This window comes from Alligator mississippiensis, chromosome 15 (genome assembly GCF_030867095.1).
Source record: "Alligator mississippiensis isolate rAllMis1 chromosome 15, rAllMis1, whole genome shotgun sequence".
Lineage (NCBI taxonomy): Eukaryota > Metazoa > Chordata > Crocodylia > Alligatoridae > Alligator > Alligator mississippiensis.
Window position 1 is genome coordinate 141,736 of NC_081838.1, and position 23,021 is coordinate 164,756.

General features: G+C 67.6%; 2 protein-coding genes across 8 annotated transcripts; one reads left to right on the top strand and one right to left on the bottom strand.

Moving 5' to 3' along the window:
- Positions 1 to 489: 489 nt before the first annotated feature.
- Positions 490 to 10,203, bottom strand: EXOC3L2 (exocyst complex component 3 like 2). Of its 6 annotated transcripts, none has more exons than XM_059719158.1 (13): positions 9,950 to 10,036; positions 9,328 to 9,487; positions 7,020 to 7,585; positions 5,630 to 6,227; positions 5,003 to 5,117; positions 4,736 to 4,846; positions 4,325 to 4,425; positions 4,022 to 4,132; positions 3,760 to 3,895; positions 3,564 to 3,686; positions 3,117 to 3,272; positions 2,863 to 2,984; positions 491 to 960 (listed from the first exon to the last, which is right to left on the bottom strand). In XM_059719158.1, the coding sequence occupies exons 2-13, from the start codon at positions 9,471 to 9,473 to the stop codon at positions 711 to 713; spliced, it is 2,535 nt and encodes an 844-aa protein (XP_059575141.1). In that variant the 5' UTR covers positions 9,474 to 9,487; positions 9,950 to 10,036; the 3' UTR covers positions 491 to 710. The 6 variants fall into 6 exon arrangements, with proteins under 6 accessions (XP_059575139.1, XP_059575141.1, XP_059575140.1 ...); XM_059719157.1 differs by having other exon boundaries at positions 9,328 to 9,554; positions 9,950 to 10,034; XM_059719160.1 differs by lacking the exon at positions 9,950 to 10,036 and adding an exon at positions 9,067 to 9,181 and having other exon boundaries at positions 9,328 to 9,419.
- A 2,018-nt stretch (positions 10,204 to 12,221) lies between these two features.
- Positions 12,222 to 22,940, top strand: MARK4 (microtubule affinity regulating kinase 4). Of its 2 annotated transcripts, none has more exons than XM_059719172.1 (18): positions 12,222 to 12,381; positions 15,347 to 15,544; positions 15,654 to 15,707; positions 16,124 to 16,172; positions 16,426 to 16,491; positions 16,607 to 16,677; positions 16,890 to 16,946; positions 17,184 to 17,420; positions 17,524 to 17,643; positions 18,387 to 18,486; positions 18,738 to 18,847; positions 19,036 to 19,195; positions 19,321 to 19,535; positions 19,825 to 19,928; positions 20,397 to 20,660; positions 20,918 to 20,997; positions 21,416 to 21,460; positions 21,844 to 22,940. In XM_059719172.1, the coding sequence occupies exons 1-18, from the start codon at positions 12,331 to 12,333 to the stop codon at positions 21,906 to 21,908; spliced, it is 2,046 nt and encodes a 681-aa protein (XP_059575155.1). In that variant the 5' UTR covers positions 12,222 to 12,330; the 3' UTR covers positions 21,909 to 22,940. The 2 variants fall into 2 exon arrangements, with proteins under 2 accessions (XP_059575155.1, XP_059575156.1); XM_059719173.1 differs by having other exon boundaries at positions 19,039 to 19,195.
- The last annotated feature ends 81 nt before the right edge of the window (positions 22,941 to 23,021 follow it).

Sequence of the window (23,021 nt, forward strand, 5' to 3'; positions counted from 1 at the left end):
TGGGGCTCCAGGGGGAAGGGTCCCAGCCCCACAGCATGGGCTCATAGGGGCACTAGGAAGTGAGGGGCACAAGGAAGGCCTGGCAGCCAGGCCTGAGGATGCTGAGTGCAGTGGATCTGGACCTTGCTGTGCCTGGTATTTGCCCCACAGAGCCTTTTTTTGGCAAGGAGGCAGGATCCAGGCACCCACTGAGCCCCCCCCTTTCCGAGACAGGCCCCCCCTGGGACCCAGCTCCCACCAAGAGGCTGAGGACAAGCTGGGAGAGGCAGGCACTTTGTGCACCGGAGCTGCGGGCAGCTGGAACCCACGTGCTCATGTGCGTGCAAGGCTCCACGTGCATGTGTACATGCGAGGTTCTATGTGGGACCCCACTGGGTTAGACACCTCCTGGGCACCCTCCACCCCTGTGCCCAGAAAAGACACCAGGAGCTGGCTTTAAATTACTGCATTTATTTCTTATCATACACGGGTGCAGGATAGGGGAGAACCTCCTCCCCGCCCGCACCACCCCCCCTCCCCCCGCCAAGAGGCTTGGCCACACCAGGGGTCTCCAAGCTGCTCCCCAGGTATGCCCCCCACCCAGCAGCGGGGCTGAGGTTGGGTGGGGGAGCCTCATCGATGCCCCCATGCCCAGCTCTGGGGACTGGTCTGGGGGCCACAGGGTCGCCTGGGGCAGGCGCAGCCAGAGCCCCAGCCTGGGGGCCCACGGCTCAGGCCTGGCTGTGGGGTGCGTTGGGCCGCAGCCAGCGCAGGCTGGGCAGGCAAGCGAGGCGGGTGGGCGCAAGGCGCAGGCAGGGCCTGGCACGGGCGGCCGGGATCTCGGCAAAGAAGGCCTGGCGGCGGGGTGGGGGCGCTGTGGCCCCACTCTTCTCCACGTCCTCCAGCACGGCCAGGATCTCATGGCGCAGCGCCGGGCTCCGCAGGCCCCGCACATCCAGCAGTGCCACTACATGCTTCCTCCTGCGCAGCAAAGGGACCCGTCAGGGACATCTCCCTGCACCTGGGACCCTGGACCTGAGACCCTGGCCACCCCCACCCAAGCCCCATGGGGGACAGCTCCCCAACCCAGCCTGCAGGCAGTGGTTGCCTCGCCAGGGCTGTATCAGGCCCCCTCAGACCCTGTGTCAGCACCCATGGTGCTCCAGGCCAGGCCCCGCAGTGTCGGCACCCCCAGGGCTGCCCTGTGGGCCCCTTGTTGTCCCCTGGAGCCGGGGCAGCTTGAGGACGCTGGCCCGGCGTGTTGCAGTGCTTCCTTCCTCGGGCACTTCCCGGAGCCAGGCCGACCTTTCCCCGCCCGCTGCCGGGAAGGGGCTGGATGCAGGGGGGCTGCCTGGGGCCCAGTTGGAGCAGGGCAGCGCCAGCTGGGCCCCACGGCACTGGGGCTGCATCCCCAGGGCCAAGGCCACAAACAGAAGAGACTACCCCCCAGCCCCAGGGTCTCTTCCCAGTGGGACAAGAGCGGATTTCCCCAGTCCCCAGGGCCTCATCCTGACCGTGGGGCCTGTCCTGGCAGGAGCAGCGAGGGAACAGCCGGAGCTGTGTGTGCACATGCATGTGCAAGGTGAAGCAGAGGGGAGGGCAGGGGAGAATCCCCTGAGCATGGGACGGAGCCTGGAGCTAAGCCCCTTACCCAGCCCCTGGCTGCCCGTGCGGGTCTGCTTCCTGCTGCTCTCCAAAGCCGGATGAGGCAGCAGGAAGGGGGCCGGGAGCGGGTGTGAGACACGGCACGCCACAGCTCCCCTGGTGACGCAGGCGCCCGCAGGGCTGGGTATTTATAGCGCCAGGCGGGCAGAAGCTGTGGGGCGCAGGGGCCACATGCCATTGGCCAGCAAAGTGAGGCGGGGAGGCTGAGCGTGGGGCACCCACGTGCCAGGCAGTGCCTGGACCCCACAGCAGGGTCCCAGCCGCAGCACCCCATCCCTGTCCCTGCCAGCCAAGGAGGGAGGTCGGCCCAGGGGAAGTTGGGGGGCACATGGCATCTGGGTCAGGCCATCCAGGGGTCTCTTCTGGGCTGGGACATGTGATGCTGGGGAGGGGGGACTGGACACCACAGCCCTTCCCCCACTTGTGCCACCTCCAGCCCCTGGGGTGGTCGCTGTGGGGCTGGGCAGGGGGTGCCACAAACGGGCCTGCATCCATGCTGGGCGTCATGGGTCCCAGCACCCCCAGGGAGTCTGAGTGCGGGTCTGGGGCAAGTGAATCCCAGGCTGGCCCTGCCCCACCCTGGGAGGACCCTCTCGGAGGCTGCCTCTGCTCCTGGCCCCTGCCCCTGTGCCAGGGCAGAGCTGCAGGCAGGGCAGGGCGGTGCGGGGCCCCTCCCTGCCCGTCCAGGAATGGCCCTAATCACCGTTTCCACTTCACCTTTGATCTATTGTTTGTTTGTTCCCAACTGGAGGCTCCCAGGGCCCTGGGACATGCCGGGTGCGGGTCTGGCACCAATGTGCCCTGCCCGCAACCACCTTGGGGGTGGAGGTGGGGGCAGCAACCAAAAGCCTGGAGTGCCAGGCCTGGCCGGGATGAGAAGGCCGTGCTGGGGCGAGCTGGTCCCGGACTGGAAGGGATAGCACGGGATGCACGTGCCAGGCCAGGGGTCCTGGCCCCAACAGACATGACCCGGAGCCCCCAAGCACTGGGGCCCTGCCGGGGTCAGGGGCTCTGCTGCCCCGAGGGAAACAGGCTCTTTGGGAGACCCCTGGGCCAGGACCCACTCCCTCAAGGCTCCCGCATGGCAGTGGAGGCAGGGACCTTCCCATGGTGGGAGGGAGGAGAGGCGCAGGGAGCTGATAATTGCATCCCCACCTTTGGTCCCTGTGGGTCCGCGCTCCAGTCAGACCATGCCCCCGCCCTGCGCCCCACACTCACCGCACATCGGGGAAGTCCCGCACTAGCAGCCCAACCTCCATCTGCACAGACGCCGTGTCCTCCAGCCCCACGATGTCAGCCAGGTGGGGCACAGCCGCGTTTAGCCATGATGCCGTGGACTCCTGGGGGGGGGGGGCGGGGGGACGACACTGGAGGGGTCATTCCCACAAGGAAGGGGCATGGCCTGGCTGGGAGGCAGGTGCCCCAGTGCCCACCCACGGGGCAGTGGCTGGAGCCCCCCGGCCTGCACTCACCAGGCGGCTGAAGAGGTCCTGCAGCTGCCGGGCCTCGTCGCTCAGTTTGGCGGCCAGGCGGGCACGCATCTTGGCTGAGGTGCACACGATGCGCACCTGGAGCAGGGGCCGCACGTACTCCACCAGCACCCGCCGGTGCAGCTCAGCCACCAGCTCCTGTGGGGGGCAAGGGTCAGCAGGCTGCCCCTGCTCTGCCCTGCTCCAGCCCCTGTGCAGCTGGAGGCCTTACAGCCCCCTTGGGCCTTGCCCCACACATGAGGTGGGGCAGGGGCTTGTGTGACGGTGGGAGGTGGGAAATTGGGGGGCTGCTCCCTGCCCCCGCCCCCCACAAGGTCCCTGGTGCTGCATTGAGGGGGGAGGGCATGTGAGCCAGAAGCAGGGGGTGGGGGTCACTGGGAGGGGGCACCAGCAGAAGCAGGGCTGGAGAGGGGTGCAGATGGGACCCACCTGGTAGGGCTCGGGCCGCATCCTGCACAGCCTTTGGGCATAGTCACGGAACAGGGTGATGATGGTGTCGAAGGCCTCTGAGCTTGTCAGCCATTTATGCTTCATCAGCTTGTTGAAGTAAGGCTGAGGGGAAGCTGGGTCAGCACTGGAAGCCCCTGCACTGCGCTCCCCCCCCTCCCCCCCCGAGCCCTGGTACCTTAAGGTCCTCAAGCAGGCGCTGGGCCAGGGCCCGCTGGCAGAGCTGGCTCACCCTGTCTAGGCAGGCGCTGGCTTGGCCACGGGTGTCCTTGCTCTCAGGTGGGTCGCAGCACCCCAGCTGCTCCACAAAGGCCCTGCAGGAGGTGCTGAAGCTGACTGGCCTATGGGACCCCAGGCACCCCCTGCCATCTTGGCACCAGCAGGGGCTGGGCCTCGCTGGCAGAGAGGGCTCAGGGCAGGGGCAAGGGGTCTGTGCTCACCTGAAGGGGGGGCAACAGTTGACTAGGGCAATGGTGCGATCCAGGTAGGCATCCGCAGGGGGGCTGCCTTCACCCTGCCCCGCGTGGAACCGCTCCACCTTCCTCTGGAAGCTGTACCAGGGACAAGGTGCAAGTGAAGGGCAGCTTGGAGCCCCTTGGGCTCCCTGCACACCCCTCCCTGGGAGCTCCCCGCACCGCCCAGAGCCCTGCGACACAGGCCTGGCCCAGCATGCAAGGCATCTTCCTCCTGCCCAGCCCCCACACCCCACCCCCTGGAGACACATAAGGACCCCCACCCTGTACCTCTGCAGGAAGCTGGCCAGACTGGCCAGGCAGCCCCTTGCCATCCGTGCCCCGAACTCAGGTGTGATCTGGGGAGCTCGATCCACGTGCGTCTGCAGCACCTGCTGGGGAAGGGGGTCCCTCTCAGACCTTGCCACTGGGGTCTGGACCTCTGCCAGGCAGATAGGCCCTGGGGGGCCTCAACCCATCTGGCCCCCCATGGCACTAGGAATCACAGGACCCAAAGTGATGCGGGTGAGGACTGGGATTAGGGTCCTGAGAGCCAAAGCTGCCCCGGGGCTGTGGGCTGGGACCCAGACCACTGGGGAGGGCTGGGGCTTGTGGGGCAGTCACAGCCTGGGGCTCATGGGGAGCAGGGGAGTGATGCAGGGCTGAACGCAACTTGGGGGCGACGTGGACACGCCCCCGTACCGTAATCACACGGCTGCTCAGGCTCTCCCGGACGTCTTTGCTCCCCGGCTCGCGCCCCCACTGCTCCTCATCCGCCTGCAGCTCCCGTGCCAGCTCTGCCATGATCTTGGCCTGGGGGCCACATAAGGGGGTGGGCAGGGGGCTCGTGGCTCCCCTGCCCCCCAGCAAAAGCCTCCTGGGGCAGTCCCCCATATCTCAGGGTTTCTACACCACTCATGCCCCGCCTTTACCATAGTGACATCCCCCACTCCCTCCAGGACCCAGTACCTCCACGGCAGAGAGACAGGCCTCCTCCAGGCTGTGCTGTGTGTCCAAGGGCAGGAGGGGCCCCAGCTCCTCGGCACTGAGCAGGGGGGCAATGTCCGGCTGGCCTAGCACCACCCTGTGGGCACACATGCACTGGGGGGTGTTTGGCCACAGCCCCTACCCCACACATAGCCAGGGACCCCGAGCCAAGCCCTGAACCTGGGCAAGACCCCTGCCTCCCACTCCCCCTTCTCTCCTTGGCCTGTGCCCCTAGGGACTCCCAGCAGGGGCAGGGGCAGGGGCAGGGGCAGGGGCAGGGCGGCAGGGCTGGAGTTGCCCAGCACCATCACTTGGGGTCAACAATCCCCCCACTCTCCCCATGTTATGCCATGCCTGCCCATATTATCCCATGCTGCCCCATGTCATCCTGTGCCGCCCCGTGTCATCCCATCCTGCACTGTCATGGCACCCTGTGTCATCCTGAGCTGTCCTTTGCTATCCCATGTTCTGCCCTGCACCATACCATGCTGTGCTGTGGTGACCTGTGCTATCCTGTGCCACCTTGTGCTGCCCCATGCTATCCCATGTCCTGCTGTGCTACCCTGTGCTATCCCATGTCCTGCCATCCTGCCCTGGGCAGGCACTTACTGGTGGTAGGTGTTGCAGTGCCATTGAAGGAGGGCGTAGAGGTCGGCGATGCTGAGGGGCTGCCGGGCGAGGGCAGCCAGGTGCTGGGCCAGGGCGTGGTGGTAGCTGCGGGCATAGATGCCGAAGGCGCCGTAGGCGGGGGGGTAGACACCCAACTGGTAGCAGCGCAGAGCCCGCAGGTCCCGCACCGCGCACTGCGCCAGCCGGTCCAGCCGGGCGGGCAGGGCCTCAGGGGCATCCTTGGCACACTGCCCCAGCCGCTCACCCACGGCCTGTGCCACTGCTTTGGCCCAGCGCTCCCGCAGTGCCCGTGGCCGCAGCCCCCCCGACCCTCGCGCCACCAGCCAGCGCTGGTCAGCCAGCTCCTCCTGCTCCAAGACGCCCACCAGCAGCGCCAGGGGTATGTAGGGGCCCGGTGCCTGCAGCGCCTCAGCCAGCAGTGCCCACAGCTGGCGCAGCAGTGCCTCATACAGCAGCTCTACATCCTTGGCCTGGCGCCCACCATCCTCCGCCCGCTCGCATTCTGCTTCCAGCTCCAGGATATGGGTATCGGCCGCCAGCAGGTCCCGCCGTTGGATAAGCTCCAGGATCTCTAGCACTGCAGGGATGGGAGGCAAGGCAGGGCTTACCTGGGTCCCTCTGGGATTGGGGGGCAGGGGGCTGTGGGCCAGGAGTAAGGGGCATTGCAGGCCTGAGGGGGCAGGGGGTTGAGGGCTTCAGGTCAGGAGTGAGGGGCACTGGCAGGCCTGGGGGGGCAAGGGACTGTGGGTCTTGGGAAAACAGAGCATGTGTCCCAGCCCCTCCCAAGGCAAAGGGTGTCAGAGCCCAGGCCTCAAGAAGCACAAGTAGTTCTGAGCAGACACAGGCAGCTGCACAGGCAATCTGGGACCTGTGGCCTGACAGGGCATGAGACATAGCTGGGGGGAGGGGGGAGGTCAGGAGCCCCTAGTGTGGACCTTGCCCTGAGGCCTGCGGCTTCCCCCTGCCTGCTGGCCTGCAGGGCAAAGAGCTCCCGGGTCAGGGGCCACGGCACTGGCTGCAAGGGGCTCTGGGGATCTGGAGACGATGGAGCAAGCAGGGCCCTGTGCTGGGGGATGCAGAGGCATCCCCCTCCTGCCCTGCCCCCAGGGTGCTCCCAGGGGCCCCAGGGGCCCACCTGGCCCAGCTATTTACTGGGGTGATAACAAGCAGGGTCAGGGCTGGGCTGTCCTGGGGTCACAGCCCTGGAGTCCTAGGACCCAACTCCTGGCCCCAAGTCCTGGTAGCCACTGGTATCCCCTAAAGGAGCCCCCAGTGCCCTGCCTGTGACTGCTAGGTGCTACCTTGCGGCCTGTGGCTCCACAGCCGTGTCAGGGAACAACACCTGGCCAGACCCCGGGCCCTGGCTCACCTGACAGCGGCTCCTTGGCCTCAGCGACCGGCTCGGAGTCCAGCTCCGACTCCAGTTCTTCGGCTACGGGTCCTGGCTCAGGCGCCTTGGCAGGGCGCGGCTGGTCGGCCAGCGAGGCACGGCGGGGCCAGGCACCACGGCCCAGCTTGAGGAAGGCCATGCGCCGGAGGGTGTCACCAGGGCTGTCCCGCTCAGCCTCGCCAAGGCTGGGCTTGCGGCACTGCAGCAGGCTGAAGTCCTCAGAGCGGCGCCGTGGCTTCCGGTGCTCGGGTACCCGCAGGCTGGGCTCTGCCTCAGGCCCCAGCAGCAGGCGGCCCAGGAAGGAGCCGCGCTCGGGGCCCTTCTTGCGGAAGGGTGAGAGTCCCACCAGCCGTTCCAGTGTGGCCCGGCGCTGCTGGCACCACTGTTCCCTGACATCCCCGTTGGGCAGCCTGGTGTTGGCCTCCTCCTCCTCGGAGCCAGGCATAAAGGGGTTGGTGCTGGGCAGGATCAGGGCCTCAGTGCCTCCCACAGGCACCTTCAGCTTAGCGAGGTTCTTCAGGACTGGCATGACTGCGTGCCCGGAGCTGCAGGGGAACGGGGAGGCAGCGTTAGGGTCCGAGGGAGCCTGGAGGCCCCGTCCCTGCTCCCTAGAGACTGGTCCCAGCTGCCTGTCCCTGGTGCCCCCAGGGCCTGGTGCTCAGGGCACCTGTGCATGCACCCCCAGTGGAGAGGGGGCTGGGTCAGGCTGGGCCAGGTCCCCAGGGCCCCATGTCAGGACTGTGCTGTCCTCCCACCCTGGCTGAGCAGCTCTGTGCTGCCTGATCCGGCTGACACAAGTCAGGGCTGCCGGCACAGATTGGGAGGGGCGGAGGGAGGTGTAGCTGCACACCTGAGCAAGGCAGGGAAGGAACCCAGGTGTCTGGGAGTCCTGTGCTGCACTGGAGGGGAGATGAGAAGCAGTAGGGAGGAGTGCCAGTGAGGGAAGAAGTGTGCCCATAGGGTCTCAGGCCCTCTCCCCCCTTCCTATGGCTTGCAGCCCAAAGCAGAGTGAGGGGGCAGCTCCTTGCAGGTGGCCACAAGGCCCCAGAAGGTGAAGTGGAGACTGCCCCCTTACACTAGTGCAAGCCTGAGGCACATGGGTGGCACAGGGATGGAGGCTGCTCAGCCTGGGCATGCATGTGTGTGTGAAGCATTCATCTGCATAGTATACGTGCATGTGTGTATACCTGTGTGTGCATGCATATATGTCTGCATACACATGTACATGTCTGCATGATATATGTATGCACACACATGTGTATGGGTAAGTGTCTGTGTGTGTGTGCATGACCACCCCACTGACCAGAAGCTCCTAATTCACAGGCTCCTGCATCCCCCCCACCCACACCCCCCACGGGGGTCTTGGGTGCAGCTGTCTCCCTCAGGCCAGCAGAAGCCCCAGGGGCAGTGTCATGGGGGGTAGGGAATGGGGGACTAAGGAGGACACAGCCCTGGGGCAAGCTGCACCCCTCCACACACTCCCCACACTCTGCTTACAGGTCCACTGCATGCACATACATATGTATACACACCGCACACATACACACACATACAATTGCACATGCTGCACACACACATGCATGCACACTGCATGCAGGTACACTGCACACACTACAAATACACAGCAAGTGCACACATGCACACTGCACATGTTCACACACATGTGCACACAGTGTATACCATACACATGCACACTGTGTGTGTGCACACATGTACATGCACTATGCACACAGTACATATATGCCCAAGAATGCTGCACACAAGTGCTCAAGTGTATGCACACAAATGCATGCACCTTGTGCATACATCCATGAATAGTGCACCACCAGGAATGCAAGCCTCTGCACCACATATCCATGATGTGTACAAGCATGGACAGAGAACTGGGTGCATGGCTGCCTGCACATGTCTGCGCCCTGCCTGCACACATGCACCCACGTGGAGACTTGCATGCACTCTGGCATACACAGACATGCCTACATGCACCCACATAGCCTTACCCACGTTCTGACATGCATAAACATACCTGCATGCACACATGTGTGCACGCACACCCCTACTGGGGAAGGGGCCAGCTGGCTCTCAGATGCCCCCAGTGTGTTGTGCCAGTCCCGGGGCCCATATCCGGGAGACGTTACCATCTGCAGAGGGGGCGCAGCTTGGAAACTGAGGAAGTGTCAGCGGGACCAAGCTCCGGGGAGACCATGGAAGGGCACTGCAGCTTGTGCCCCCCCGCCCCGGCCACCCAAGTCCTGCCCGCAGGCCCTGCCTGGGAGAGGGAACTCACGCAGGAGCTCCTCGGGAGGCCGGACTCCTGGGTTCTCCATAGCTCCGGAACGGGACTGGGGCGTGCAAACCCAGGCGCGGGGTGGAAGCTCTAGCTGCCCATATGGAAGTGGGGGTGGGGGTGTCTATGGGTTCAAGCGAGGCCATCCGGACTCCGCTGTCTTTTTCCGGCAGCAGAAGGGGAGTGGGGTTCAGTGGTCGGAGCCGGACTCCTGGGTTCTGTCCCGGCTGCGTGGTGCAGAGAGGAGGGGATTTTCCGGACACGGCCTCGCGCTGCGAGGGGCAATGGGAGGCAGGCGGACCTATCGCGGGGACAGCCCCTGGCATGCTCGGGCTCTCCTGCCCGCAGCCCCCAGCCCCGGCGTCCACTGAGCTCCCCGAAGGCTGAACGCGGATGCCTGGGTTCCTTCCAGCCGGCGCCAGGGGAGGAACAAGGGGTCGGGGGGGGGGGGGGGAGCCGGAGTCTCTCCCCAGGGAGTAGGGAGGAGGCTGGGGCAGAGCAGTGGCAGGACTTCTGGGCCTTGCCCGGCTGCAGAACGGCAGCAAGACCCGAAGCGGACACCTGGTCCCGATGCCCCGGGCCAGCCCCTCGCGCCCGCCCCGTCTGACGCGGCGCCCCTCACCGTGCTGTGCAGGACGCGTCAATCCATGCCCGCGCCGTCTGCCCGTCTGTCAGCTCTGCGCTCCCGCGGAGTTGGGACAAGGGGGATATCCGAGGAGGAAGCCCCTCCCCGCCGGCCGGAGCCTCCCACGCCGGCAGGGTCATCGCTGGTCCCCGCTTGGGAGGGGGGGGGGGGGGCACCGCTCTCTCTGCCCCCAACCCCTGCGTTCCGGGCCAGCGGGGCCAAAGGCAGGGCAGGGGCTGGCAGTGTCCGGTGGCCTCGGGGAGACCCCCCCCCCCCCCCCCGCAGCAGGGTACTGACGGCCCCGGGTCTCCCCTGGGTTCTCTCCCCACCGCCCCGTCTGGGCGTCGTAGTCCAGAGCCCCGGGCGCAGGAGCTGGGCCTGCCCGTGGGCTGCGCAAGGCCAGAACAGCTCTAAGGAGCGCGGGGCGAGGCCGGGACCAGGGATAGTTTCATCTATCGTTTGTAGGCTGGAGCTCGAAGCCCCCGCGGAGCCAGCGCCGGCCCGGACCGTCTGGGGCTCGGAGACCTACACAGCTCCGACCCGCCGCCTGCTCCGGCCCCGCACAGGGGACAGACCCCTATCGTGGGGAAGGGGGTCTTCCCGGGGGGCAGCTGCTTGAGCCCCCTGGCCCCGGCCCGGCTGCAGCCGGCGTTGTCTTGGCCCCGGGCACTGGCCCGTCGGGGCCGGGGCCGGGGCGGCTGCCTGGCGCTGGCCGCCGGCTCTGCCTCACGTGTCACCTGCGGCGATCAGGCAGGGCCCGCCTCGCGCCCGGCTTCTCCCGAGCCCCGACGGAAACACGGGGCGAAGCCCCCTGCGCCGGGCGGGCCGTCGGGGCACTCCCCGGGCGCCGGCACCGCTGCCCCGGCCCGTGTGTACGGGGCTGCCGCGCCCGTGGCCGGGGCTCGGGGTGCCGGTCGCGCTCACACCCCGGCAGCCCCGCGGGGGTGCACACGCGTGTTCATGGCTGGCACAGGCAGGGCTGCGGGCGCGCGTGTCTATGCAGAGTGTGCAGGTCTGGGCTGCCGTGTGCACGTGTGATGTGTGCGCGCCACGCGTACACCGTGCGCGTGCCCGAGCCTGACGCCGCGGGCAGCCAAGAGTTAACGCGGCGACCACGCCCCGCCCAGCGGCGGTCGCTGCGGATTGGCCTCCACGGCAGCCAATGGCGAGAGAGCCACGGCCTCGGCTCCGCCCCGGGCCGGGCCCTTGTCTCCATGCCGCCGCGCAGCCAATCACGGGCCGCGGGGCCGCGCCCGGCCTCCGCCGCCGCCACTGATTGGCCACCGGAGGAGGGTCGGCCCCGCCCGGAGTCTGCGGGTGGGGTCCCCCTCCCGCAGCCCTCGAGCCCCGCACCCTCCCGCACTGCACCCCCCGGATCTCCCCTTGTACCGCACCCCCCCATGCCCGCGGGGGCTGCTGGGAGGGCCCGTCGCCCCCGCACCTGCTCGCCCCCCCATTCCTCCGGGGGGGGTGGGGGGCGAGCGGCAGGTGCCCTAGCGCGGGGCTGAGTCCCCCCGGTTGCGGGTGCCCGGGACAGAGGCGAGGCGGGGCGGGGCGGGGCGGGGCGCGCTGGATGTGGGACCGGGGGAGGCCGGAGCTGCTCCCGGGGCGCGGGCTGTAGCACCGGGGGCTGAGCCGAGAGAAGCGTCTGGCTCCCCCCGGCCGCTCCGGGCGGGGCAACTCCCCGCCGCCCCCGGCCCTGCGCTACCCGCCCCGTCCAGCCTCTGCCGCGCTCCGTGCCCCATCCCGGAAGCCGCCGCCAGCCTCTTGTGCGCCCGTGCCCTCTTCCCCGCTGGGCACCGCAGTGGCCCCCGACACAGCCACCCTCCCCCGCCATCCTCCGCCCGCTGCAGCCGGGCAGCCCCCCATCCCCGTCCTCCGCCGCCCTGTGCAGGGCTCCACCCGTGCACCCTCCATCCCCGCCCCGCTCCGTCCCCCCGCCCCTCCCCGCCGCGCCGCCCCCACTCGCCGGCCCGGCCCGGCTGCCCCGGGGGCCCGCGCGGCAGCGGCGCCTTTAAGTGGCTGGTGAAAGGGGCGCCGGTGCCCGCAGCCGCCCGGCCCGGCCCGGCCCGGCCCGGCCCAACCCCTGACGTCGGTTCCTTCCCGTCCGCCGCCGCCGCCCATGGGCGCCCCGCGCCCGCCGCTGCCCCGGCCCCGGCCCCGGCCCCGGCCCCGCCCGGCCCTCTAGGGCGCCTGGGTCCCTCGGGGCGGTGCGACCGGCCGGGCCCGGCACGGCCCGGCGGGGGGGAGGAGGGGGAGGGGGGAGGGAGGCGGGAGGAGGCGGCGCCTCTTTGTGCGGCCGCGGCCGGGGATGCCGCCCGCCGCCTGAGCCCGCATCGCGCCCGCAGCCCGGGGCCGCCGCCCGGATCGGGGCCGCGATGTCTTCGCGCACGGCCCTGGCGCCCGGCAACGAGCGCAACGCGGAGGCGGTGAGTGCGGCGGCGTCGCGCTGCTGGACAATGGGCGCGGGCGCGGCGGGGCCGGGCCGGGCCGGGCCGGGCCGGGGATGACGGGGCGGGGGGGCGCGGCGGCGGCTTGGGCTGCGGTGCTGGCGGGGAGGCGCCGCACGGCCCGCCCTGCCCCCACCCGCGCCCCGGCTGCGGACGCCGCGTGGCCCCGGGAGGCGCTGGGGACCGAGGCTGAGTGTGCGGGAGCGCGGGGCCCTGTGTGCGGGTGCATGTGCGCGCCGGGAGGTGCCGGTGCCCCGGCTGTCACACACGCATGCACACGGAGCTTCAGGCCGTGCAGGTACACACATGCACATATGCAGGCACGCCGAGTCCCAGGCCCCACGTACATAGAGGCATATCCACACACACGCACATATGCATCATGCACACTGAGCTCCAGGCCCCATGTAGGCACACGCATGCTGGGCTCCAGGCCCCATGTACGTACAAGCACACGCACATATGCATGCACACTGAGCTCTAGGCCCCATACATACACACACGCATGCTGAGCTCAAGGCTCCATGTACACACACACACACACATGCTGAGCTCCACATGCATGCATGCAGAGCTCCAGGCCTTGTGTGTGCACATGCAGGCACTCTGAACTCCAGGCTCCGTGTGTACACACACACACACACACACACACACACACACACACACACGCTGAGCTCTAGGCTCCATGTACACTCACACACATGCCGAGCTCCAGGCCCTGTGTGTTACACACACATACATGCACACACACTGAGCTCCAGGCCCCAAGTGTACACACACACTGAGCTCCAGGCCCCATGCATGTGCGCGCACACACACATTTGCACACCCTGCAGGTGCCTGCACTGTCTCCATCTCATGCAGACACACTGACACAGGGAAAGGGGGAGCCAGGCAGGCTGTGCACACAGAGCATCCCTGCCGCCCTGAGCTCCATGCGGTACCCAGCCTGGCCCCACACTGCTCTCTGCAGGGCCTCGTTCCCCCAGTGCCACCCGTGGTGGCATCTCCGGCTTGGCTTGGCCCCTGGCCGGGCGGCTTTCTGATGCAAGGTGGTTCCTTAGCAACTGCCGTGGTGTTCCCTGGCGAAGCGGGGGCGGGGGGCGCTGCACACTCACAGCCATGGGGGGGCACCGGCTGCCCAAGCTTTCCCCTGGCAGCACTGGCGCAGCCCTGGCATGGCGCTGGGGCATCAGGGAGGGGTGCGGCAGGGATGGTCCACCCCGTGTCCTTGCCCCAGCTCCGTGGCCTCAGCTGGCTGCTCCCAGAATGCACCTGGGCTGCTATGGAGCGGCTGAGCAGATCGATGCTGCCCTTCCCCATGCAGCTCCAGGCGCAGAGACTGGCAGCAGGCAGCCCTTGGCGGGGACAGCCCTGCCCAGGGAGGTAAAGTGTGGGGGCTCCTTGGGCTGGCAGGGGCAGAGAAGGCCTTGATCCTTCTGGCCCTGCTGAACCAAGCAGCCTCAGGGTTAGCTGCCCACCCTGGCACAGGGGGAAACTGAGGCACGGGGACCTGCATCACCCTCAAGGTCATTCCCAGAACTTGTGGGGCCGAGTTGGGGACAGAACCCAGGTGTCCTGGCAGCCAGTCTTGTCTGGGTCTGGGTGTCTGGATTCCCTCATGGGCTGGGCACACTGGAGCTGCCTGCACCCGCCCTGGCCTGTTTCGCCCGCCTGTCTTTGGCCTCCTGTGTGAGGCGCGAACCCCACCCAGCCCGGGAGGGAGCCTCACCCAGCACGCCTGCCAGTGGGGCCCTGCTGGCCACATGCCTAGGTCCCACGGGGCAAAGCCCATACACGCTGCTGCCCTGCATGGGGTAGGGGGTCTGTCGTGGCAGGCCTGGAGGGGAGCAGTAGGGTGAGCTCGGTGTGGCCACAGAGGACATGGCTCCGAGGCACAGGCTGCCACTGCGTGTCCCCCACCCAGGGCCCCTTGTGGCCCCGCACCTGTGCTCCCCTCCAGAGCAGGCCTGTGTGCCCGGGTCATGGTGCTCAGCTGAGCTGACACGTGCCCAGTGGCCGTGGCCTTCAGGGCCTGCACTGTGTCAGGGCTGCGCTTGAGCTGCCCTCTCTCAAAATGGCTGCTGTGCCCCTCAGTTGGGCGGTAGGGGGAGGCTGCCAGCACCGCCACGGGGGTAATTGTGGCCTGAGGGGCTGCGAGCCAAGGGACTGGCCCTCATGGAGCCCTGAGGCGCTGCCCGCGCTCTCAGTATAGAGCAGGCTTGAGCTCCATGGGGCCGGCTTGTGCCCTGCCTGGTGCTTGGGCTGGGCCTGGGCACTGGATGGCAGGGGGCTAGGAGCCACGGGACACGCAGGCTGGGCCTGCATCCCCTCCACACTCCCCTGACTGGGCTGAGAGCCCAGATCCACAGCAAAGGCACCTCTTGGCACAGGGACCCGGGAGGTTCCAGCCAGGGAGCAGTGAGGCCAGGCTCCTGCTCGGGGCCAGGGGCCCAGGGACTGCCTGGCTGTGGGCAGGAGGCGGTGGGCAACCTCTGTGGCATGAGCAGGGGCCCGTGGTGCTGGCTGGTGCAGTTTCTGGAAGGGGAGGGTGTGGCCTGGATTGGACCTGCAATGGGTGCCCCCAGCTGGGTCAGGGGGCTGGGCCTGCTGTGGGGGGCCGTGGCTGCGGTACCCCCTAGCATGAAGCCTGGCTCTGGCTTTTCCAGTGATCCCTGTGCACCCAGACCAGAGCTGGGCAGGCACTGGCGCCCAAAGGAGCTTGCCCTGGGGCTGCCAAGGAGCACTGTCCAGCCCTGACTGTACTCCGGGCCAGCAGCCCCTCCCAGGTGCCTGGGGGGGCCCTAGGGCCACCAGGCTGCTGCAGGTCCCAGTGGCATGGGCTGGGCCCTGTCCTGCTAACTGCTGGGGGTCACATGAGCTCTGTGCTGGGTGGGGGCTGCGTCCTGCTGACACTCCCCCCCCTTCCGCCCCCCACCCCCAGCTCTCCACGCTGGGCAGTAGCCGGTCGGAGAAGGGCTCATCGTGGTCCAGCCGGTCGCTGGGCGCCCGCTGCCGCAACTCCATCGCCTCGTGCCCCGAAGAGCAGCCGCACATCGGCAACTACCGCCTGCTCAAGACCATTGGCAAGGGCAACTTCGCCAAGGTCAAACTGGCACGGCACATCCTCACTGGCCGGGAGGTGAGGGGCAGAGGCCTGGCAGGGGCACGGACTGGCGGGGGGCATGGGGCTTCAGGGCAGGGCAGCTACCCCCCTACCCCGTGTTCAGCAGCACCTTCTTGGCTTGCAGGTTGCAATAAAAATCATCGACAAGACGCAGCTGAACCCCACAAGCCTGCAGAAGGTGAGGGGGGCCCAGGTGGGCCCAGAGCAGGGACATGGACCCCGCCACCAGGACCCAGGGGAGCTCCCAGGGCCCCACAGTGCCTGGTAGGGGGGCACCCCAGCTGGAGCAGGCCCTGCCCCACAGCCTGGTACCCCCATGGCCCCTGTCCTGTGCCTCTGCATCCTGCAACCCCCCCCACATCTCTAATTAGCAGTAACAGCAGCTGCAGAGAGCATGGAGACCAAGGGCTGCTAATTAGCTCCAGGTTCCCAGGATGAGGCCCCACAGGTGGCGGGGGCAGTGGGACCTGGGGCCTGCTGTGGAGTAGACAGGGCTGGGTAGAGGGGTTGGGAAGGGTCTTGCCCCCCCCACCTAGCCCAGGGACCCAGGCACTGCGGTCAGCTGGTGGGTGACTGCCCCCATCTCCCCCACAGCTCTTCCGGGAGGTGCGGATCATGAAGGGCCTGAACCACCCCAACATTGGTGAGCTGGGGTGGGGGGGCCAGGTGTGGCACTGCCCCATGTCCCAGGGGTGGAGGCCCCCCCACCCTCAGGGCCTGTGCCTGGGCCTTGAGTACTGGGGCAGTGGGGACTATGGCCCCCACGGGTGGGGAGGACCAGGGCAAGGTTGGGGGGGAATGTGTTTGAGGGGGAAGAGGCTAGATGGTAGGGCAGGGATTGGGGTGTCAAGGGCAGGAAGGGGCTGAGGGGGCTAACCCACTGCTGTGCCCCACAGTGAAGCTGTTTGAGGTGATAGAGACAGAGAAGACGCTCTACCTGGTGATGGAGTATGCTAGTGCTGGTGAGACCCCCCTCAAGGCCCACATGGCTCTGCCCCCCCATCCCGGCGCTGTAGCTGCTCTCGTGCCCCCGTTATGGCCTGCCTGGCCCACTGCGGTAATGGCTGCTCTCCCCAGGTGAAGTCTTTGACTACCTCGTGTCGCACGGGCGGATGAAGGAGAAGGAGGCCCGGGCCAAGTTCAGACAGGTCTGCGCCCACCTGGGGGGTGCACGGGACCCCCATCAGGGACAGCTGGGGGGGTGCCAGCCCCCGCATGTGGTGGGAGGGTATCATGAGGCTGCCCCTGGCCCGGGCTGGACCCCAGGCTCCATGGCCTGGGCATTGCCTGCTGGCCCTATGACTGCTGCGGGGCATCAGGAGGATCTCTCCAGCTCACATCCCACCCTGCTGCCTCCCAGATCGTCTCAGCTGTGCACTACTGCCACCAGAAGAACATCGTCCACCGGGACCTGAAGGTGAGACCCAGGCACAGCCCTGCTCCTTGGCCCCGGCTCTCACCACTGAGCCAGCTGGCCCTGCCCCAGCCCCCTGCCCCCCAGGTAGGCTGGCCCTCATGCCTTCTCCCCACCCCCAGACCCTCCTGGGCATGCCTGACACTGGGGTTCCCTAGGGAAGCAGGGTCCAAATACCCCCTCACCCATCCAGTGCCCCACCTGGGCAGGCCTGGTCCTGACCCTGCTCCTGCCTCCCAGGCCGAGAACCTGCTGCTGGACGCGGATGCCAACATAAAGATCGCTGACTTTGGGTTCAGCAACGAGTTCACACTGGGCTCAAAGCTGGACACGTTCTGCGGCAGCCCCCCCTATGCCGCGCCTGAGCTCTTCCAGGGCAAGAAGTACGATGGCCCTGAGGTCGACATCTGGAGCCTTGGCGTCATCCTCTACACCCTTGTCTCTGGCTCCCTGCCTTTCGATGGCCAGAACCTCAAGGTGGGCCCGGGGGTGGGAGGAGGTGACCCCTAGGTCTGGGGCAGCCGCAGGGGCAGAGATGGGGGGAGGGGGTTCACTTGCCTGACCTCCCCTTGCCCCCCAGGAGCTGCGCGAGCGGGTGCTGCGGGGCAAGTACCGGGTGCCCTTCTACATGTCCACGGACTGCGAGAACATCCTGCGACGCTTCCTGGTGCTGAACCCGGCCAAGCGCTGCACCCTGGAGGTGAGGCGGCTGCAGAGGGGCCCCTGGTGAGCAGGCCATGGACAGGCCCCCCAGGGCAAGCCCTCCACAAAAAGGGCCCCCGGGGCTGCGCAAGGCATGGCCAGGCCCTGTGGGGCAAGCTGGCCATGAACGGGCTGCCAGGGGTACACTGGCCACGGATGGGCTTCATGGGGCCAGCCACAGGTGGGCTCCTAAGGATGCGGTGGCCATGGACAGGGTAAGACCATGTGGCTCCAGGCTGTCCCCTCAGCTCCACTCTAGTGGATCCTGTGACCCAGACCCCCCACCCCACCCCATGGCTCTGGCTGCCCCCCACCCGCTCTAGCATGGGGCTGTAGCACCCCCCCCACCCCATGGCAGCATGCCCCCCCCCAGGGCTGGGCTCTCATTAGCGGCTGGCGGCTGCATGGGGCCCCGCCTGGCGCCATCTCCCCGATGACTGTAATTAGCATAATCAACGCTGGGGATAATTACTGGGTGTCTGGGGCCCAGACAGCCCATGCAGCCCCCTGCGCCCCCACTTGGCTCCGCCTGCCGGCCTGCACTCCCTGGAGCCTTGCTGCTGCCGCTGGCGTTGGGGCCAGCTGGCCTGGGGTAGGGGCTGGGGGCCTTGCCCTGCCTGCGGGGGAGCAGAGGGCTGTCCCCTGCCCCGGGGGGTGCCTTCCCTGCCCAGGAGCTGGGGGATGTGCCCTGCCTGCCCCATTGAGGGGGGGTCACACCCCAAACACACTTGCTGCTTTTAGCAAATCATGAAGGACAAGTGGATCAACATTGGGTATGAGGGCGACGAACTGAAGCCCTACAAGGAGCCAGAGGAGGACTTTGGGGACACCAAGCGCATCGGTGAGCCAGGCATGGGGCCACGGGGTGTCCTGCCCTGCTCTGACTGGTGCCAGCTGCCCATGGCTGGGACCATGCCCGCAGGTCTCATGGTGGGGGTGGGCATGGGAGTATCAAGGTGCCCAGTTCCCAGGGGACAAGGGGTCTATGCAGTGGGTAGTGACTCTCAGGCTCTGCCCATGGCTGGGCTGGCATCGGGGGCTGTGTCCAGACCCATGAGCAGGTAACTGGGGCTGACGGGCCGTGTCTCCCAGAGGTGATGGTGGGCATGGGTTACACCCGTGAGGAGATCAAGGAGTCCTTGAGCAGCCAGAAGTACAATGAGGTCACGGCCACCTACCTCCTGCTGGGCAGGAAGACAGAGGTGAGCGAGGGCCGGACTCTGCGTGGGCCGGGGGACCGTGGGCACCATGCTCTGTCCCAGGCATGGGCCACACCGGGTTTGTCCTGCCCTGGGTCAGGACCTGGTGCTGTGGGCTCAGGCCTGGTGCCTGGGCTGGAGATGGGCATAGTTGGGTCAGGCTGGCAGGGTCACTGGTACCTGTGTGCCAGCAGGTGGAGGGCGGCGAGTCCCGCACAGGCAGCAGCCTGTCTCTGGCAAGGGTGCGGGCGCCCAGCGAGGTCTCCAACGGCTCCAGTAAGGCCTCGTCTCACAGCAAGAGCCAGCGCAGCACCTCCACTTACCACCGCCAGCGACGGCACAGTGACTTCTGTGAGTGCTTGTAGGCGGGCAGGAGCTGGGCAGGGTGGAGCTGGGCTGAGACCCTGGTGCAGGGGCTACCTGGTGCGGCATGAGTGGGGCTGGGCACCAGTGTTAAGTGCCCCTCCTCCCTGCAGGTGGCCCATCGCCAGTGCCGGCACACCCCAAGCGCAGCCCCACGAGCACAGGCGAGGCAGAGCTGAAGGAGGAGCGCATGCCACCACGCAAGGCCAGCTGCAGCATGGTGGGCAGCGGGCGTGGCATCCCCCCCTCCAGCCCCATGGTGAGCAGTGCCAACAATCCCAACAAGGCTGAGATCCCCGACCGGCGCAAGGACAGCGCTGTCACCACGGTGAGTGGGTGGGGAGGGACAGTGCCAGGGCGTGGGGAGGTTTGGGGAGTCCTAGTTCAGCCTGGCATGGCACTAGAGTGGGGGTACAGGACACCAGGCTCACCTCGATGCAGTTCCAGGGCATGGGGGTGCAGCACAGGTAGGCCAGGGTCCTGGCTCAGCCCGGTGCAGTGCCAGGGTGTGGGGGTACAGGGGTGTGGGGTCCTGGCTCAGCTTAGTGCAGCACCAGGGAGGGGTACAAGGGTCTGGAGCCCAGGGTCCCAGCTCAGCCCGGTGCGGTGCCTTGCAGAACAACATCCCATCGAGTGTGATGACACGGAGGAACACATATGTGTGCACCGAGCGCCCCGGCACTGACCGCCACTCCCTGCTGCAGAATGGCAAAGAGAACAGGTACCACAGGTGCAGCGGCTGCACAGGGTGGGTCACGTGGCTAGATGGACACAGGGGTCTGGTCGCTCTGGCCAGAGCTGACCACACCAGGCTCAGGCATCCTCTGGGCTGGGAGATGGTCATGGAGCCAGGCCACCACAGAAGATGGGGAAGGGTCATTCAGGCAGCGAGCATCTCATTTCCCCTGCTTGTTCCCTGGCCACCGGTGCTGGCTCCCAGCCCAGTTTCCATGCCCAAGTCAGTCGATGGGGCTGCAGCCTGCAGGCAGCATTGTGATGCACCAGGCCCGGCCTGAGATGACCCCCCCCACCCCCCTGGTGCTTCGCAGAGCCGCTGGGCCCTGCTGTGGTTGTCGCGGGCTGGCAGCTCCTCTCAGCTGCTCTCATCCCTGCGGGGCCTGGGCTGCTGCACTGTCTGGGATGTGGGGGGGCAGGGGAGTACTGCAGGATCTGCCCTCACCCTCTCCAGCTCTGTGAGTGCCCGGGTACCACCGGCCTCGCCATCCAGCCACAGCATCACGGCAGCCTCGTCGGCCGAGCGAGCACGCCTGGCGCGGGGCTCCAGTGTGCGCAGCACCTTCCATGGAGGGCAGGTGCGGGACCGGCGCGGCACCGTGCAGAACGGGCCGCCCACGTCACCCACGCTGAGCCATGAGGCCGCCCCCGCTCCCCACAGCCGCAGCCGCGCCACCTCCAACCTCTTCAGCAAGCTCACCTCCAAGCTCACCCGCCGGTGTGTGCCTGGGACCTGGTGGGGGCAGCAGCTGGTGGGAGGGCTCTGTGGTCCTGCTTCCCCCAGCTGTGGTGCTGTGGGAGGGGCAGGGGGCTGCAGGGGCAGGAGCTAGCTGTAGGATCCCAGCTACTTCAGCCCCAGACTCTCCCAGTGGGGGAGGGTGCAGTGTGGGGAGAGGGCAGAAGCTGAGTGAGGGAGGGGACGCCAGGTCCGTGGGGTCTGGCTCTGGCCATCTCACCTTGTGCCCCCCCACGCAGGGTCACACTGGACCCATCCAAGCGACAGAACTCGAACCGCTGCGTCTCGGGTACCTCCCTGCCGCAAGGGGCCAAGATCAGTAAGTGCCGTGGCCCCCCTGGCCCCTTTCCTTGGGTCTGCGGCATTCTTGCACCTCCACAGCCCCCCATGGTCACAGAAGGGGGTGTCCTGCACTGTGCAGCTCGGGTCTGGGGGATGTGGTGGGGTGGAGGCTGTGCCATGCAGGGGCCTGTGCTGTGGGGCAGCTGAGTTTGGCCTGCTGGAAGCTGGGAAGTGGGGGTTTGCCCCAGGGGCCATGCCTGGTCCCGCGGCCATGGGGCTGTCTCTGCAGGTAATGCTGGGCCCCCCGTGGTCCCCCCCCCACCTCTCCCCCAGCCATCTGGGCTGGAACGGGGCTGTAGTACCCAGCCCAGGGCCCTGCCCTACCTGGGGGAGACTAGGGGGGAGGTCAGCTGAACTGACCAGGCCCTGTGCTGACGCTCCCCCCCATCCCCCAGGGTCGCAGACAAACCTGAGGGAATCAGGAGACCTGCGCTCACAAGGTATGTGCCCCCCGCAGGGTGCCCCGCATTTCTTACCTGTCTCTGCCCCACCCCCACCCCCAGAGTTCCCCACAGCCTCTACCTACCTGCCCCTGCCCCCTGGGGTCACCTGCAGCCCCCTTCATGTTTCTGTCACCCCCCACAGATACATGGGTGCCCCCCAGGCTACCCCTCCACCCCCCGTTCACCTTTGGGCTGTCTTTAACCCTCCCACACACGTCCCTGCCCTTCCCATTCTTAGCACCTCCCAACCCCTCACTCTCCCCAGGGCCCCTCAGCCTGTCTCGCACAGACCCTGCCTGCCGTACAGGCAGCCCCCAGACCCAGGCATAGCTGAGTGGGATCTTGGCCCTGGCCCCATGCTGATGCCCATGCCTCCACAGTGGCCATCTACCTGGGCATCAAGCGGAAGCAGAACCCTGGCTGCTCCGACGTCCCAGGAGTGTGACAGTGACAAGCGCCCTGCCCGCCGCCCCCGCCTTGCCCAGCTGCCTGCGGAGGCCGAGGGTCTGCACTGCCACCGTCCCCACCTCAAAGCGCCGTGTCAGAGCTGGGACCTGTGCACATCCCCAGCGCCGCTGACTCTCTGGCCCATCAGGATGGGGCTAGGACGTCACCGCATTGCCAGATGCCTCCACCTCTGTCTCCAGCACCGCCCACCCTCCCCAACCAAAGCACCAGGCTCTGACCACCATAGGGCCCCTCTGCAGGCCACAGCCCCAGAGCGGGTCCAGCGCCAGGGCCTGGGTGTGAGGCTAGGCCCTGGCATGTGCTGGGCATAGTCCCCACCCTGCCTCCTGGCCCAGGGCCGTGGGGACTGGAGGGGCAGCCCAGCTTTCCCCGATAGGCCCTAGGCCGTCTGGGCACCGAGCCATTTCCTCGGTGGGCACTGGATAGGGCAGCTCCTGGGGCAGGTGGCCATAGCCTCATGGTTGGGGTACAGGGATGACCTGGGGCTGGGGCTGGGGGTGCCCATGCAGTGGAGGGGTGCTTGGGGCAGGCAGGTTGGGGCGGGGGGTCCTGCCTGGGGCACGTGGGGGCTGTGCTGGGCTATCAGGGCTCCCCCTGCCTCCAGCAGGCCCTGGTGCCAAGTCCATGCTGGGGGAGGGGCCGCACTCCGGGGAGGCTGGCCCTCCAGGGGTGGTGGGGACGGGCTACTGGGGTGTTCTGGCCAGGGGCTTTGGGGGGGCTTGGGGATCTGGGTGTGTGGAAGTCCTTGCCCCGCCTTCCCCAGGGAGGGGCACTGGGGTCCCAGCTGGAGTGGGAGGATGCCCTGGCCCCAATCCCCCCGTCTGTGGGGATCCAGTGCAACCCCTCCCCTCCCCTGTCCGCCTGGGTGGCGCAGCCCTGTACATAGGTGTAGTTTGTCCCTGTAGCCCCCACTCCCCATGCCGCCCCGAGCCCTGGGACGTTTTTAAGTTATTGCGGCCCTGGCGCGACGGCCTGTACCCCCCCACCCCCAAATAAACATAGGAGAGTCCCTGCCTTGCTCTGCTTGGGGCGGGGGGGGGGGGGGCGGGGCAGGGGGAAACCCAGGTGTCCAGCTCTCGGGAGCCCCAGG